The sequence below is a fragment of the Artemia franciscana genome, chromosome 16 (genome assembly GCF_032884065.1).
Source record: "Artemia franciscana chromosome 16, ASM3288406v1, whole genome shotgun sequence".
NCBI classification, from domain to species: Eukaryota; Metazoa; Arthropoda; class Branchiopoda; order Anostraca; family Artemiidae; genus Artemia; species Artemia franciscana.
Window position 1 is genome coordinate 12,762,354 of NC_088878.1, and position 15,582 is coordinate 12,777,935.

At 35.5% G+C, this 15,582-nt stretch overlaps 1 protein-coding gene across 1 annotated transcript in view; it reads left to right on the forward strand.

The window, feature by feature from the left end:
• The window catches only part of LOC136037090 (WD repeat-containing protein 44-like), an 85,127-nt gene that overhangs the window by 40,174 nt on the left and 29,371 nt on the right, over window positions 1-15,582 (forward strand). Inside the window, exons 10-13 of the mRNA XM_065719540.1 lie at window positions 767-889; window positions 8,175-8,306; window positions 12,469-12,630; window positions 15,109-15,224. Coding sequence (XP_065575612.1) covers window positions 767-889; window positions 8,175-8,306; window positions 12,469-12,630; window positions 15,109-15,224 — 533 coding nt within the window. The remainder of the gene's footprint in view (window positions 1-766; window positions 890-8,174; window positions 8,307-12,468; window positions 12,631-15,108; window positions 15,225-15,582) is intronic.

Consider the following 15,582-nt stretch of genomic DNA (forward strand, 5'->3'; position numbering starts at 1 on the left):
GCTACTCTATCGCAAGATAGTCCACTACGAGGGCACACTAGAAAATGAAACAAGGTGTCACGTTAATGACTGACCGTTTCTAAAGGAAATACGTTAAATAAATAAAAGCAGCTCTAATAGATCCTTATTTTATGCTCTTTCCAAATGTTATAACCTTTTTTCTCGTAATGCACCCTCCCCCCTGTTGGTCTGAAATATATCCCTAATATTATATATCTTGTTTATTATAATCTCGTGATGTGTCATCTTTTTTGGTGAAACGGGTCTTCTGCATTCTCAGCTTGATGAAATCCAGTTTTGTTTGAGTGATTATTGCAGTATTTGACAAATATATTGTACTAATGTTTTCAAAATGGGGATGACAATGTAAAGAAATTAAGATGTTTAATGTCTTTATATATCTTAGGGGTATATTCGACACTGTCAGTGGAGTAGGGGGTGGGTAGCATTGTCAGAAGTCACCAGGATATTTGAAATAGCATAAAACAAGGAATGTAATGGTTTTATTTTTGTTTAATTTACACATTTTATATTTAGAAGCGGACACCTAGTAAAGTAATGCCAAAATTTAAATTCAACTGCTACTTGGTGTGTCTAGTGTAGTTTAGTGTGCATTTGTTTTTGGAAATGGGATGTGATGTTCCTATCTTTCCCATTTATCTTGTTAACTGGCGTTGATCAGGTTTCGATGCTTTTGAACCCGGCTAAAAATCTCTCTACTAAAAATTTTCCCTTGTTTAATCTAACCCATATTCCATCCTTTCAGAATTATTTCGTTCTTTCTTCGTCGATGGATAAGACAGTTCGACTTTGGCACATTTCCCGAAAAGAGTGCCTCTGTTGCTTTCAACACATTGACTTTGTAACTGCTATTGCTTTTCATCCCAAGGTAATCCACATTTTAATTTTAAACACTTTGTATAAAGACTTTATTCTGTTTCCGATCTTTAAAATCGTGTTGTGATAAACTTGTACCCTATTAACTCATGAATTGTATTTATTTACCCGTAACTTGAAATTCTTCTTATAATAGTTCATGCTTTTTTTTTCAGCTCAACACGGCAATTTTTTCCAACAACAGAAATTTTTGTATCAAATATGTTTTGTGCCGTCTTTATTTGGAGGGTAGGGATGGCATTTGGGCAAGGGTTACAACGGTGGGCCCTAAAATTATTGCTGAAGATTTTTTTCAAAAAGATCTGAAATGTTAAAAGGCAAATTATCCTAAAACTAATTATATTCTCTCTTCTGTCTCCAACACTAATTAATTGTTAAAAAAAAAATCATCTAACCACGGTCAAGTTGAAGACCAAACATGAACATTAGAAATCTGGCGAAATGTACATTTATAGCTTCGTTTTTTTTGTTTTTGTTTTTTGTCAGAACAGCTGTTACTGTTTTGTGTCGTCTTCATTTGGAGGGTAGGGACGTCATTTTGGCGTCTTCTTGTGCTTAGTAGAGCCCTTTTGAAATAATCTTGGGTTGTGAGTTCCCTCTAAGGCGATACTCAATTAATCCTTTTTTTAACTAGGCTAAAAAGTATTGTCAAAAAAAATTTCGGGATAAAACTTAACTTAAATAAAACTTAGAAAGGAGAAAATTAAAACTTACAAAGCAGACAAAACCTTTGTCTCCTTTGTAAGTTTTTGATATCTTGTTCCTATCTGCGGTCGTACAGCTAGAATATTTTTAACGCAAGATAACCATTTTGCTACCATATATAATAAATGAGTTTCAGTTTTATTCATCAATTCCAAAAACAAAACAATTCCATCATAATTTTGAGTAAAACAATTTACTAGGAGAGGGGTAAGCAGAGAAGGCAGGGAACTATGTAGGAATTGTTCTCTGTTTTTTTTGTTTTTTTGGGGGGGAGGGGGAGGAGATATCTTGAAAGTAATTTAAAGGCAAATTATCCTAAAACTAATTATATTCTCTCCTCTGTCTCCAGCTCTAATTAATTGTTAACAAAATCAACTAACCACGGTTAAGTTGAAGACCTATTACTAGACCTAAGCTATTACTTTCAATCCGAGAAATTTTATGTAAAGGATATTTGATTGTATCTTCATTCCAGTTGGCAATTGTTTTTTTATATTTATGCAAAAATTCAAAATGACTGAGGAAGCTGTTATTTGTGCTGCTTTCTCCCTAGTTAACCCTTATCTTCAGTATAGAATACTTTATACCCTGGTTGTTTTCATATTGTGTTCATTTTGGTAGTAAGGTGATATTTGACTCCATAAATTTTATTTTTGGTAGAACGCCTTCTAAAAACACACCACCTAGTTTTGTCAAAGTGTATATTTTGGATCACAGCTTTCCATGCATCATGAATTAATATTTGTGACGGATTCGCTGAAACATAACCCGAATTAACTAGGCTAAAAATTATTGTTAAAAAATTGGTGGGAAGATACAAACCTACTACGTCCACCGGAGTCTCCTCTTGTGCTTAGTACAGCCCTTTTGAAATAGTCTCAGGAGTCGTGAGTTCCCTCTGAAGGGCTACTCAATTAATCCTTTTTTTTAACTAGGCTAAAAAGTATGATAAAAAATTTCGGGATAAAACTTAACTTACATAAAACTTACAAAGGAGACAAAACCTTTGTCTCCTTTGTAAGTTTTTGATATCTTGTTCTTATCTGCGGTCGTACAGCTAGAATATTTCTAACGCAAGATGCCAATTCTGCTACCATATATAATAATATATCAAACAGTTCGTGGTAACGAACTGTAGTAAGGAGCGACCCGGCTCAATAGTAACCAAAACTCTAAAAAATGGAATTTTGATACCAATAGCTATATCAAAAGAATCGCATTTTAATGCTGGTTTTAAATATATAAGTTCCATCAAGTTTAGTCTTACCCATCAAAAGTTACGAGCCTGAGAAAATTTGCGTTATTTTAGAAAATAGGGGGAAACACCCCCTAAAAGTCATAGAATCTTAACGAAAATCACACCATCAGATTCAGCGTATCAGAGAACCCTATTGTAGAAGTTTCGAGCTCCTATCTACAAAAATGTGGAATTTTGCATTTTTTGCCAGAAGGCAGATCACGGATGCGTGTTTATTTGTTTTTTTTTTTTTTTTTTTCCCCAGGGGTGATCGTATCGACCCAGTTGTCCTAGAATGTTGCAAGAGGGCTCATTCTAACGGAAATGAAAAGTTCTAGTGCCCTTTTTAAGTGACCAAAAAAATTGGAGGGCACCTAGGCCCCCTCCCACGCTAATTATTTCCCCAAAGTCAACGGATCAAAATTCTGAGATAGCCATTTTATTCAGCCTAGTCGAAAAACCTTATAACTATGTCTTTGGGGACGACTTACTCCCCCACAGTCCCCGTGGGAGGGGCAACAAGTTACAAACTTTGACCTATGCTTACATATAGTAATGGTTATTGGGAAGTATACAGGCGTTTTCAGGAGGATTTTTTTGGTTGGGGGAGGGGTTGAGAAGAGGGGGATATGCTGGGGGAACTTTCCATCGAGAATTTGTCATGGGAAAAGAAAACTTCCATGAAGGGAGAGCAGGATTTACTAGCATTATTTAAAAAAAAATTGAAAAATAAATGTGAAAAAGCTTTTTCAGCTGGAAGTAAGGAACAGCAATAAAACTTAAAACAAACAGAAATTATTACCCATATAAGGGGCTCACCTCCTTATGATACCTAGCTCTTTACGCTAAAGTATTTTTAGTAATTTCAACTATTTATTCTACGGCTTTTGTGATTCAGGGGTCATTCTTAATGAATTGGGATAAAATTTAAGCTTTAGTGTAAAGAGCGAGGTACTGACGATGGGGCGAATCCCCTCATATATGTAATAAAAACATGAGCATACAAAAGTTCTTTACGTAAGCTAATTTATAAGCTACGTAAATCTTTTACCAATAAAAAGATTCGTAAAAAATTAAAAGTTCTAGTTGCCTTTTTAATTAACCAAAAAATCGGAGGGCAACTAGGCTTCGCCCCCGCTCTTTTTTTCTCAAAATCATTCGATCAAAATTATGAGAAAGCCATTTAGCCCCCCCCCCAAAAAAAAAATATGCAAATTTCGTTTTGATTATTCCTCTGCGGAGAGCCAAAATCAAAACATGCATTGATTCAAAAACGTTCAGAAATTAAATAAAAAAAAACAAGTTTTTTCAACTGAAAGTAAGGAGTGACATCAAAACTTAAAACGCACAGAAATTACTTCGTATATGAAAGAGGCTGCTTCCTCATCAACGCCCCGCTCTTTACGCTAAAGTTTTTTACTGTTTTAGAAAGAAGAATTGAGAGAAAGAGTCAAACTTTAGCGTAAAGAGCGGGGCGTTGATGAGGAAGCAGCCTCTTTCATATACGAAGTAATTTCTGTGCGTTTTAAGTTTTGATGTCACTCCTTACTTTCAGTTGAAAAAACTTGTTTTTTTTTATTTAATAATATATAATAAATGAGTTTCAGTTTTATTCATCTGTTGAATTAAGTCTTCAAAATTTGCCGATTTTTTTTAGGCTGTAAAGTTGATTAAAGCATGTGTTCAAATATAAATATGGGAATTGCTTTTTATTTCTTAAGCAAATTTAGATATGTCTAAGATGTAAATAGTGTCATAGTCCTGGCTTGGTGAATAGATAGGTCTGAAAATAATAAATTCAGTGTTATTAGTATTTGATCTTTATGTTGCGAATTCCGTACTGCATGAGCTTGTCACAAAATTGAAATTTTCACAGGGAATATAAACCTTTGCCATAATTATTAGTACTAAATAAAGATTCTGACGTCTGGATTTTAAAGATTTTAACTCCCAAAATAAGATTACTTTGGGGATCAAGGATTATTTTTGTAAAGGACTTCATTAAGCCAAAGATGAGCAAAAATATAGTCAAATAATCTTCTAAGCGTAAAACTACCACAAACCACTATCAATAAATAAATGGAACTCAAAATGAAGAGATATTACGATAAATAGCCAAGTCAAACTCATAACGAGGAAAAATAGCATGAGTAGGGCTGATAACTCCTTTACTTTGATGTTTGATTTTTATTTGATGTATTTCGGAAAACGGTGGACGTGGGATGAGGGTTAATTGCCCTCCTATAACTTTCGACTATTAAAAAGGGCACTGCCTCTTTCAATTTCCAATCCAGTGAGCTGTTTTCGAAGCTTCTTCTACAACAAATGGCCATCTCAAAATTTCTATCAGACGCATTTCGGGAAAATACGAGATGTCAGTTGGGTTATCCACCCTCTGATCACTTTGAATCTTGAAAAGATTCAAAATCAAAATGGCTATCTAACAATTTGGATTTGATGGGTTTCGGGAAATGATGCGCGTGGAAGGGGGGTTAGTTCCCTTCAAATCACTTTCGAATATTAAAAAGAGCACTAGCCCTTTCAACAGCCCTTTCAACATTCCAATTGAATGAGGCCTTTTCGATGTTTCTACGACAACAAATGGCCATCTCAAAGTTTCCATCAGATTCGTTTCGGGAAAACACGAGATGTGGGGAAAGTCTGATCACTGATCACTCTGAATCTTAAAAAGGGCACTAGAACATCTGATTTCCAATTCAATGAGCCCATTCAAAAAGTTTTTACGATCACCATTTTTATATATACCTTATATGCCCCCGGGACAAAACTTATAACCCTTGCCCTGAAGGCTGTGGGCGGTTTGTCATCCTTAAAGACGTAATTTCTGGACCTTTCAATTACGTTGGACAAAATGTCTATCTCACAATTTCGATTGGGTGTGTTTGGGGAAATGGTGTACACGGGAGGGGGTGGGGTGTGTTTGCCCTCCAATCACTTTTGAAAATTAAAAAGCACACTAGCCCTTTCAATTTCCAATTGAATGAGTCTTTATCGATTATTCTACAATAACAAATGGCCATCTCAAAATTTCTATTAGATGCGATTCGCGAAGATACGAGGTGTGGGGGGGTATCCACCCTCCGATCACTCTGAATCCAGAAAAGGGCACTAAAACTTCTGATTAGTAATTCAATAAGCCCCCTCCAAAGTTAATACGATCACCATTTCTATATAAACCTTAAATACCCCCAGAGCATAACATACGACCCTTCACCTGAAAGCTGCGGGGGGAGGGGGAGGTAGGTTGTCCTCTTCAAATACATAGTTTCTGGACCTTTGAACTAAGTTGAACAAAATGGCTTTCTAAAAAACTTACTGAATGTGTCTGGAGAAATGGTGGGAGTAGGAAGGGGGTTAGTTGCCCTCCAATCACTTTCAACTATTAAAAACGGCACTAGCCGTTTCAATTTCCAATCGAAAGAGTTCTTTTCGATGTTTCTACAACAAGTCATTCGATACGAAGTGCCCTGGCCTAAGACCAAAGAAAAATACATTATGCCCACATCGCTCTTTACTAAGAGAGCGCTATTCCGTTGCCTATGAAACCTTATATGCTCCCAGGGCATAACTTACAGCCCTTATCCTGCGGGCTGTGGGGGGGGGGATTGTCATCCTCAAAGACATAATTTATGGACCTTTTAATTACGTTGAACAAAATGGCAAAATCTCAAAATTTTGATCTGATGTGTTTGGGAAAATGATGGGCGTGAGAGGGAGATTAGTTGCCCTCCAAACAATTTCGACTATTAAAAAGGGCACTAGCCCTTTCAATTTCCAATCTAATGGGTCCTTTTCGAAGTTTTTACGACAGCACGTCACCATCTCAGAATATTTACCTGATGCATCTCAGGAAAGTACGAAGTGTATGTGTGTGTGTGTGGGGGGGGTATCCACCCTCCGGTCACTCTCAATCTTAAAAAGGGCACTAGAACTTCTGATCACCAATCCAATGAGCCCCGTCCGAATTCCAAACAATCACCCTTTCGTTATACACCTAATATGCCTTCAAGGAAGAACTTGTAACCATAATTCTTCCTTTACGACATAATTTCCGGACCTTTCAATTACTTTGAACAAAAAGGATGTCTCAAAATTTTGATTGGATGTGTTTGAGGAAGTGGTGGGCGTCAGAGGAGGGGTTAGTTACCAGCCAATCACTTTAGACTATTAAAACGGCACTAGCCCGTTTTGGATCTGTTTGGGGAAATGGTGCCCCCAGGAAAAACTCTATTGCTTTGAGGGCTCTGGGGAGGGGTTCATCCTCAAAGTTATAATTTCCGGACCTTTCAACTACGTTGAACAAAAAAGCTATCAAAAAATGTTGATTGGATGTGTTTGGAAGTTTATACAATCATTATTTCTATATATACCTTACATGCCCTGAGGGGTCTGGGTGGGGAGGGGGTCTTCCTCAAAGACATAATTTCCGGACCTTTCAACTACGTTGAACAAAATGGCTATCTCAGAATTTTGATTGGAAGTGTTTGGGAAAATGGTGGAAGTGGAAGGGGTGTTAGTTGCCCTTCAATCACTTTTGACTATTGAAAAGGGCACTAGCCCTTCCAAATTTCCAATAAAATGAGCCCTTTTCGAAGTTTCTACGACAATTCCTTCGATACAAACTTACAAAGTGCTCTGGTCTGAAAAAAAAATACAATTGTGCCCGTACTGCTCTTTACCATCATTTATTTCCAATGTTTTTCCTTTTTTTCACTTACAACCCCTTCTACTACAGGTACCTTGCTATTTTTTCTCCGTCGCTTCTTTACGAAGAACGGTAAGGACTAAAAATGATTTGAAACAAAACAAAAACTAAACTGAAATTCTGGTTTAAAAAAATCCTCTTAATCCAAAGTTTTGATAAACTTGTCTTGTGGAAAAAGTATGTTAACTTAATCTCGAAAACAATGAACCCTTAAACCTGGGTTTGTCTGTTTGAATTAATTTCTTGGGAGAGGCGTAGTCAATAAAAATAGAAAGGCAAATTGTGTTTGAAATCTAAAAAAATCTGTAGAAAATCATAAAAGCAATGGAATTTTTCTTGGGATATAGGCCATGTCCCGTAGGCTATGCCCCCTACTTGCGCAATCTTCACTCGCTATTCATTAAAAGACCACCATATACACAAAATTAAAAATGTAAGTTTATTTATGTCAAAGTCATTTCAAAGGGACCTCTTAGATTCATCCTTTCCTGCTACATATAATGTATTTTATGCAAAGTAAAATTCTCTTTTTGCTGGGAAAGAATTTTGGTTTGAAGGGCTAAAAAACTGGCTGATGTAACTGAACCAACACTTTTTTTTTGCTTTCAGGATGACAGGTATTTTTTAAGCGGCTCTTTGGATGGGAAGCTCAGACTTTGGAATATCCCCGACAAAAAGGTAGAATACTGGAACGAATTAGACGGACCTGTGAAGCTTATCACAGCAGCTAACTTTTGTCAGGTAATCACCATTATGCCTTTTTTATTTTTAATTAGTTGAAATAATCCTATACTGACGTTTTCATAGGTGCGCACAGGTAGAGTTCTTCAGAGGGGGAGGACGTCAGTAGCTTTCTTTTCGGGAGGAGTCAAATATTAAAAGTATTCTTCATGTCACAATTTTTCTGGGTAGGGCTACTTAGACTGATTCTAGGAAAGGGTGTGAATTCACCTCTTTTTATAGATAGATAGGGTTAACAATTGTTATCCGTGAAACAAATTTGATTGGTCAATTCTAAGGACTGTGAAACAGGTCAGCCTTGTACCGAGTTGAATAAAAAAAAAACAAGTTTTCTGAAATAATTGTAAATGGTGATATTAATGCTCAAAAATAAACAGAAACTATCGTACGTATGAGGGTAGCTGCAGCCTTCTCAAGCCCCACAATTTACACCCCACAATTTACGCGAAAGTTAACTCGTAATAATTCAACAAAAAGAAGAAGTTTTTTTTGTCTACTGAAAGTAATAAGTTACATTAAAACTAGAAACAAACAGGAATTGTTTTGTATATGAGAGGAGCTGCCTCTTCCTCAACCCTCACTGCGCTAAAGTCTTAAGTTCTTTAAAAACACTTCTTATGCAAATTCAATAGGCCCTGCAGTCCTACCTAAAGAATTATGTCAAAAAGTCAAAATGTAAGGGTTGAAGATGAGGCAGCCTCACTACATATGGAATAATTTCTGTTCTATTTAATTATTGATCTTGCTCCTAACTTTCAGTTGAATTTTTTTTTATTTATGCTTCTAACCGTCTTTAAAATCATGCCAGGAAATCTTCCCCCGTGAAAATTAGTCCAGTGTTTGCAAAATTCAAGGATGTTAGTTTTTTAATTTTCGGCTCACTGAACCCTCTTTCGATAATCTGCGTCTACTGGATTGAATTGACCATCCTGGGTAAAAAAGAAAACACACATATACACAATCGTGATTATTCTTCTCTGGAAAAATAGGGAATTTGATATTTTCGTAAATAGTAGCTTTAGGGATCTTGTACGTTTTGAACTTCATTTCATCAAGATGTAATCCTAAGTCTTTTAGGTCAGTAATTACAAATATTAAGCTAAAAGTGCCATATCAGCATCATAAAACAACACATAATGTGTTGCCTGCTTTTATCAAAATTGGCTTTTGAATTTCGTCATGTTTCGTATCAAAGGATTTTTGAGCTTTTTGATTATGGATCTCAAGGTAGTACTTAAATATAGATATCCAAAACCAAAACAAACCAACTCCTATTTCATAGAATATAATTTGTTTTTCGTCACAGTTTATATTTAAGGTTTTTCTATAAATACATTTTTCTATAAATTCTATAAATAATTAGAAATACAAGGCTAAAAGTGTCATACCAGCGTTCGAAAACAAAAACATAATGCGTCGCCTGCATGGTTCAGAATGGGTTTCCAAACTTCGTCACAGTATTTAGTAAGAACTATTTGATTACAAAACTCAAGCTGATACTTAAAAGGTGAAAACCAGAATAGACTAGACCTATGTCTCTTAAATGCTGTTTAATTGTTACGAAAGTGATTATTTAAGAGCTTTTAATGTCGTTGGTTACAAAAATGATGGGGAAATTGCACCTTAATTAGTCATCTTAAAGAAAAATAATATATGATTCTTGATAAATATCTTCTAGTTTCTGCCATATTTTGTACTGAAGGACCTCTAGTGGCAACTAGAGTTAGCAACCATGTCACAAATGTTTGGTTTCTTCAAATTAAGTGTTTTAGGGTTTTGAAGTCTTATATCGTAATCTACTACCATACATTTTGAAAAGAGCCACCCATGATTATATTTAGTGAAGACCTTCTTCAATGCATCGTTTTCTTTCCCAGTTTCCTCATGTAGAGTGGATACTCATAAGAAGACTCAAACGATTGCAGTCCCTGAAATCGCATCCCTTTTTGAGTGACAAAAACAGATCTTAGGCCACCCAGCCACTCTTTCTCTGCCGCTTTTTCCTTCTGGTGCCACCAAAGCTATACATTGCATCGGATTAAAATTCCAAGGTAGCCGGTTTAGTGAAAGTGGTTTAAAAAAAATTCAAATGGTGACATGCTGTTTGCAGTCCCAAGCACAAAGGTGCCCCCTATTTCATTATGTGTGTGCCTTATTTCAAGAGAATTTTCATGCATATTTTCTTGAATAGGAGTGGCTGTCATGCACCATGTTGAAATGAAAATCTCATGCACCTATTGAAATATCAGCCCCGCTCCACTTTCAACTTGGTATATGTAGACATATAGGATTTGTGTCAATTCTTGATCATTTAGGTGTTCAAGATCAAGCTACGGAGTTATACTAATAAAATTAAAGGGTTACTTTACAAAAAAAAACACAACCAGTCCAATTCCTGGACTTTTATGCTCTGACCATATAATTATATTGATTATACCGATGTTTATACATGTAACAAGGGTTCATAAAACAAAATTAAATACATGTCCCCTAAACTGGTGGAGATGTAACCAAAAAAATAATAGAAAACAAACAAAAGACATTACAAGTTGCAGTATCCTGCTGCAAAAAGTTGGCCTTACCACCCTCCCAGGAATTACAATCCATTATAGCTGCTAAAGTTGAAGCTTGCATGTCGAATTGTGCTACGTAATCGAAGTATGTCGAAACAATTCGAAACATGTCGGGTTGTGCTTACGTAGCAAGTCCAATTCCTGGACTTCTATGCTCTGACCATATAATTACATTAATTAACCCTTGACTGGGCTACTTGACGGTATGTATAAACATACCGATGTTTATACATGTAACAAGGGTTCATAAAACAAATTCCCCTAAACTGGTAAAGATGTAACCAAAAAAAAATAATAATAGAAAACAAATAAAAGACATTACAAGTTGCAGTATCCTGCTGCAAAAAGTTGGCCTTACCACCCTCCCAGGGATTACAATCCATTATAGCTGCTAAAGTTGAAGCTTGCATGTCGAATTGTGCTAAGTAATCGAAGTATGTCGAAACAATTCGAAACATGTCGGGTTGTGCTTACGTAGCAAGTCCAATTCCTGGACTTCTATGCTCTGACCATATAATTACATTAATTAACCCTTGACTGGGTTACTTGACGGTATGTATAAACATACCGATGTTTATACATGTAAGAAGGGTTCATAAAACAAATTCCCCTAAACTGGTAAAGATGTAACAAAAAAAAAAATAATAGAAAACAAACAAAAGACATTACAAGTTGCAGTATCCTGCTGCAAAAAGTTGGCCTTACCACCCTCCCAGGAATTACAATCCATTATAGCTGCTAAAGTTGAAGCTTGCATGTCGAATTGTGCTAAGTAATCGAAGTATGTCGAAACAATTCGAAACATGTCGGGTTGTGCTTACGTAGCAAGTCCAATTCCTGGACTTCTATGCTCTGACCATATAATTACATTAATTAACCCTTGACTGGGTTACTTGACGGTATGTATAAACATACCGATGTTTATACATGTAAGAAGGGTTCATAAAACAAATTCCCCTAAACTGGTAAAGATGTAACAAAAAAAAAAATAATAGAAAACAAATAAAAGACATTACAAGTTGCAGTATCCTGCTGCAAAAAGTTGGCCTTACCACCCTCCCAGGAATTACAATCCATTATAGCTGCTAAAGTTGAAGCTTGCATGTCGAATTGTGCTACGTAATCGAAACATGTCGAAACAATTCGAAACATGTCGAGTTGTGCTTACGTAGCAAGTCCAATTCCTGGACTTCTATGCTCTGACCATATAATTACATTAATTATACCGATGTTTATACATGTAACAAGGGTTCATAAAACAAAATAAAATACATGTCCCCTAAACTGGTAAAGATGTAACCAAAAAAAAATAATAGAAAACAAATAAAAGACATTACAAGTTGCAGTATCCTGCTGCAAAAAGTTGGCCTTACCACCCTCCCAGGAATTACAATCCATTATAGCTGCTAAAGTTGAAGCTTGCATGTCGAATTGTGCTACGTAATCGAAACATGTCGAAACAATTTGAAACATGTCGAATTGTGCTTACGTAGCAAACGAATTGTGTTTGCTACGTAATTTCTTCTGTGGCTGCTTTGTTAAGCTTGCTATAACATTTTTACCCTTTGTCTAAACCAGTTTTATTTTAGAATGGAAATTTTGCTGTTGTTGGATCATACGATGGAAGATGTATTTTTTATACAACAGAGAATCTCAAATATCATACTCAGATACATGTCAGGTCAACAAGAGGAAAGAACTCTATAGGAAGGAAAATTACTGGTATAGAGCCACTTCCTGGAGAAGACAAGGTGAGAATAGAATAACCAAATTTGAAGTATTTTAGGATGTACGTTCCCACTGCGGTTTCTAGGGGGTTACCAATCCCCCTCGGATCTGGGAAGTCCAGCTCAATGTAATTTGCTTTTTGAATAAACGATGCCTTTAGAAATATATTTTGCTGATCCCCATCCCCCTTAGGCTAAAATATCGCTAGGATATCACTAAGATAGAGCCGTTTTTCGGATAAGATAACATGAGAGTTAATTAACCTAAATCTGCACCACTCAAGAGGGTACCGGTAGGGCCAACAGGGTTCGGTGGCTGACTTGAGGCTCCACTCAGCTCAGATTCGATAAGAAAAAGAATTGTAAATATATGTAAAAAAAAATAAAATAAATAAAATGTTTGTTTCATATAAAAAAAAATGTTTTGTTTCTGAATAGATCCAATATCTCTTTAAGGACTCTTCCCTTTGTTCCTTCCTTTGAGCAACGTTCCTTTATTAATGGATTTAACCTACTTCATCCCAAAAATAAGCCCCCCCCTTAAATATTGTCTGTGTATACTCATGATCATCAAGATAACAGTCCAAGTCAGTGCCTGCAGATATATTGATGCTGAACCAAGGCAATTTATTTTTCGAAATATTTAATGAAATTTTCTTGTCAAAATAATTATTTTTTAATGGAAAGTTTGCAATTAGTGGTACTTGAGTTTATTATTCTTACTCTGATGCACGCTCGTTTGGATCTACAAATTCCCTACGTAAAGTAAAGGTATTCTTTGGGATGTTAACCATAGTCTCGGAATTCTAATAGTTAATATTAATGGCACTAGTTTCAATAATGCTGACTTTTATAGAATGTTTAGTTAAAAATACTGTCATACTCTAGGCTCGTCAGTCAAATATTCCGGGAATATAATTTAACTTCAAAATTTATGGCCTTAAATACTAAGAGGAACTGCAAAGTTTTTTTTATTGCTTGTTTGCGTTGTACCTCTCAACAAACAATGTTATAAAAGATTTCTTGTACCTATCATAGGTAGTCGAAACTGGTTAATGAATTGGTCTTTTCTTCGTGCATTTGCGAAGATTTTGAGGATAGATGAGAATTTAAGTTGAGGTATAAATAGCAGTAACCCTTGGAGCAGAAAAAGGCTTTAACCCAAACCTTCTGCACCAAGCATTTTCATTGCAGCCAGAGCTTCTCGTCTCCTTCTGCGAAATTCGTACTTTCTTTTAATTCTTCTCTCGTGAATTATTCTTGCCTCATTGGAGGATGTCCTGCTTTTCGTTTAATCCTATTCGAATTTCCAAGAAAGGCATGATTTTTGGCTGTCTATTATTCTTTATCTGTAAAGTACGACCTAATCACCTGAGAATCTCTTTGATTTTAGTCCTAGAAAGGGTTGAACCATAATTTTTTACAGCTTTATCGTTATCTTTGTCGTTTTATGTTTTTCAATAATGCTTTTCATGTCAATACCAAAGAGCGTATCTCCATACTGTTCGGTAGAATCATATAGTGTTATATCTTGCTCCCTTAAGTCATATATGGGGTCATTAGAAAATTTTCTAGAACCATTTTTACATTAGCAGAATTAAAGGTGACCAGGTCGGATGGAGGCAACAGATTTCCAAGTACCTTTAGCGCAAAGACCTGATATAACTTAATGTGTAAGGGAACCACATTTCGTGTATATAGATTTATTTGCCCCTTTTTTCTTTAAATTACCTAAGGAGAAAATTACTCTTTGGACAAACTTAACAATCTTGTTTCCCCGCTCTGGTCAGATTTTGACGATATGAAATGTGCTCTTTGGTATTGGAGGCAAATAAATATGTAACGCTGTCCGGATAAATCCATTCTATTTCCTCCATTTATTGTTTGTATTGAAATCCATTAACTTATTTCGACGATGTTTTAAAATAGAAAAATATGTATATAACTGCAATTGTGGATTGATGATTCATGATGTGTTATACTTTCTATGGTGACAACCATGCGTGTAAAGAACTAAATCGAGAAAAAAAGTTCTGTTTTTGGAATATTTCAGAGATCTATGAAACTACTGTAGAAAATTTTATTTACTGCCATCTGTAAAAAACACTGTTGCGAGAAAGGCTTTAGGAACAAAAGATTTAATTTCAATAAAAAGAAAATTCATATAGTTGCCACGTAATTTGAGAATATCTTTAAAAGAATGTAGCTTTCTGCAATAACTGATCACTATATTCATAGGAACGCTCACTTCTGATCCTTAATTTATCTGATGCAACCACATCTCCGAAGCCGGGGCTAAAAATGATTTTCTTATGCTCCAGACGTTCTATTTTCTGGGAAAGTATCCTTCACACCAACTTCGGAGCAAGAAGAGAATTTCACATCCCTTTTTTCACACCCCCCCCCCCGGCAGGATTAGTATTCTTTCGTAAAGTTCAGCATGGATTATTGATAAATTTGCTGTCAATAAATGAGTAGGTAACTAACATTACTGGATTCTAGGTACTAGTCACGTCCAATGACAGCCGGCTTCGACTTTATGATCTGCGAGACTGTAGTCCTTCTTGTAAATATAGAGGATCAGTAAATAATAGCAGTCAAATCCGGGCCACTTTTAGGTGAGTTTTTTTTTCTTTTTTAGTTTCGTTATAGTGAAACTTTTTATTTTTTTTATTTATGTCTCGTCTTACCTAAAGGTCAAACAGAGAGTGCAAGCAGGCATGCATATGGCAGAGAATGCATATGGAAAACTTTTAGCAGAGTTAGATTTGAAGAATTTATTATCATTGAATCTATTATGTTTCATTCACGTTTATTAAGCATAAATAAAAAAATGCTTATAGTTTACACATGTTATTATTTATTAAGTTAAATTGTCTGTTTGTTTCATGAATATTTTAGCTTGGAAAACAAGTATGAAAAACAAAACTTGGCTTTTGTATGTTTGTTTTACTGGTCTATTATTGTAACGCCACT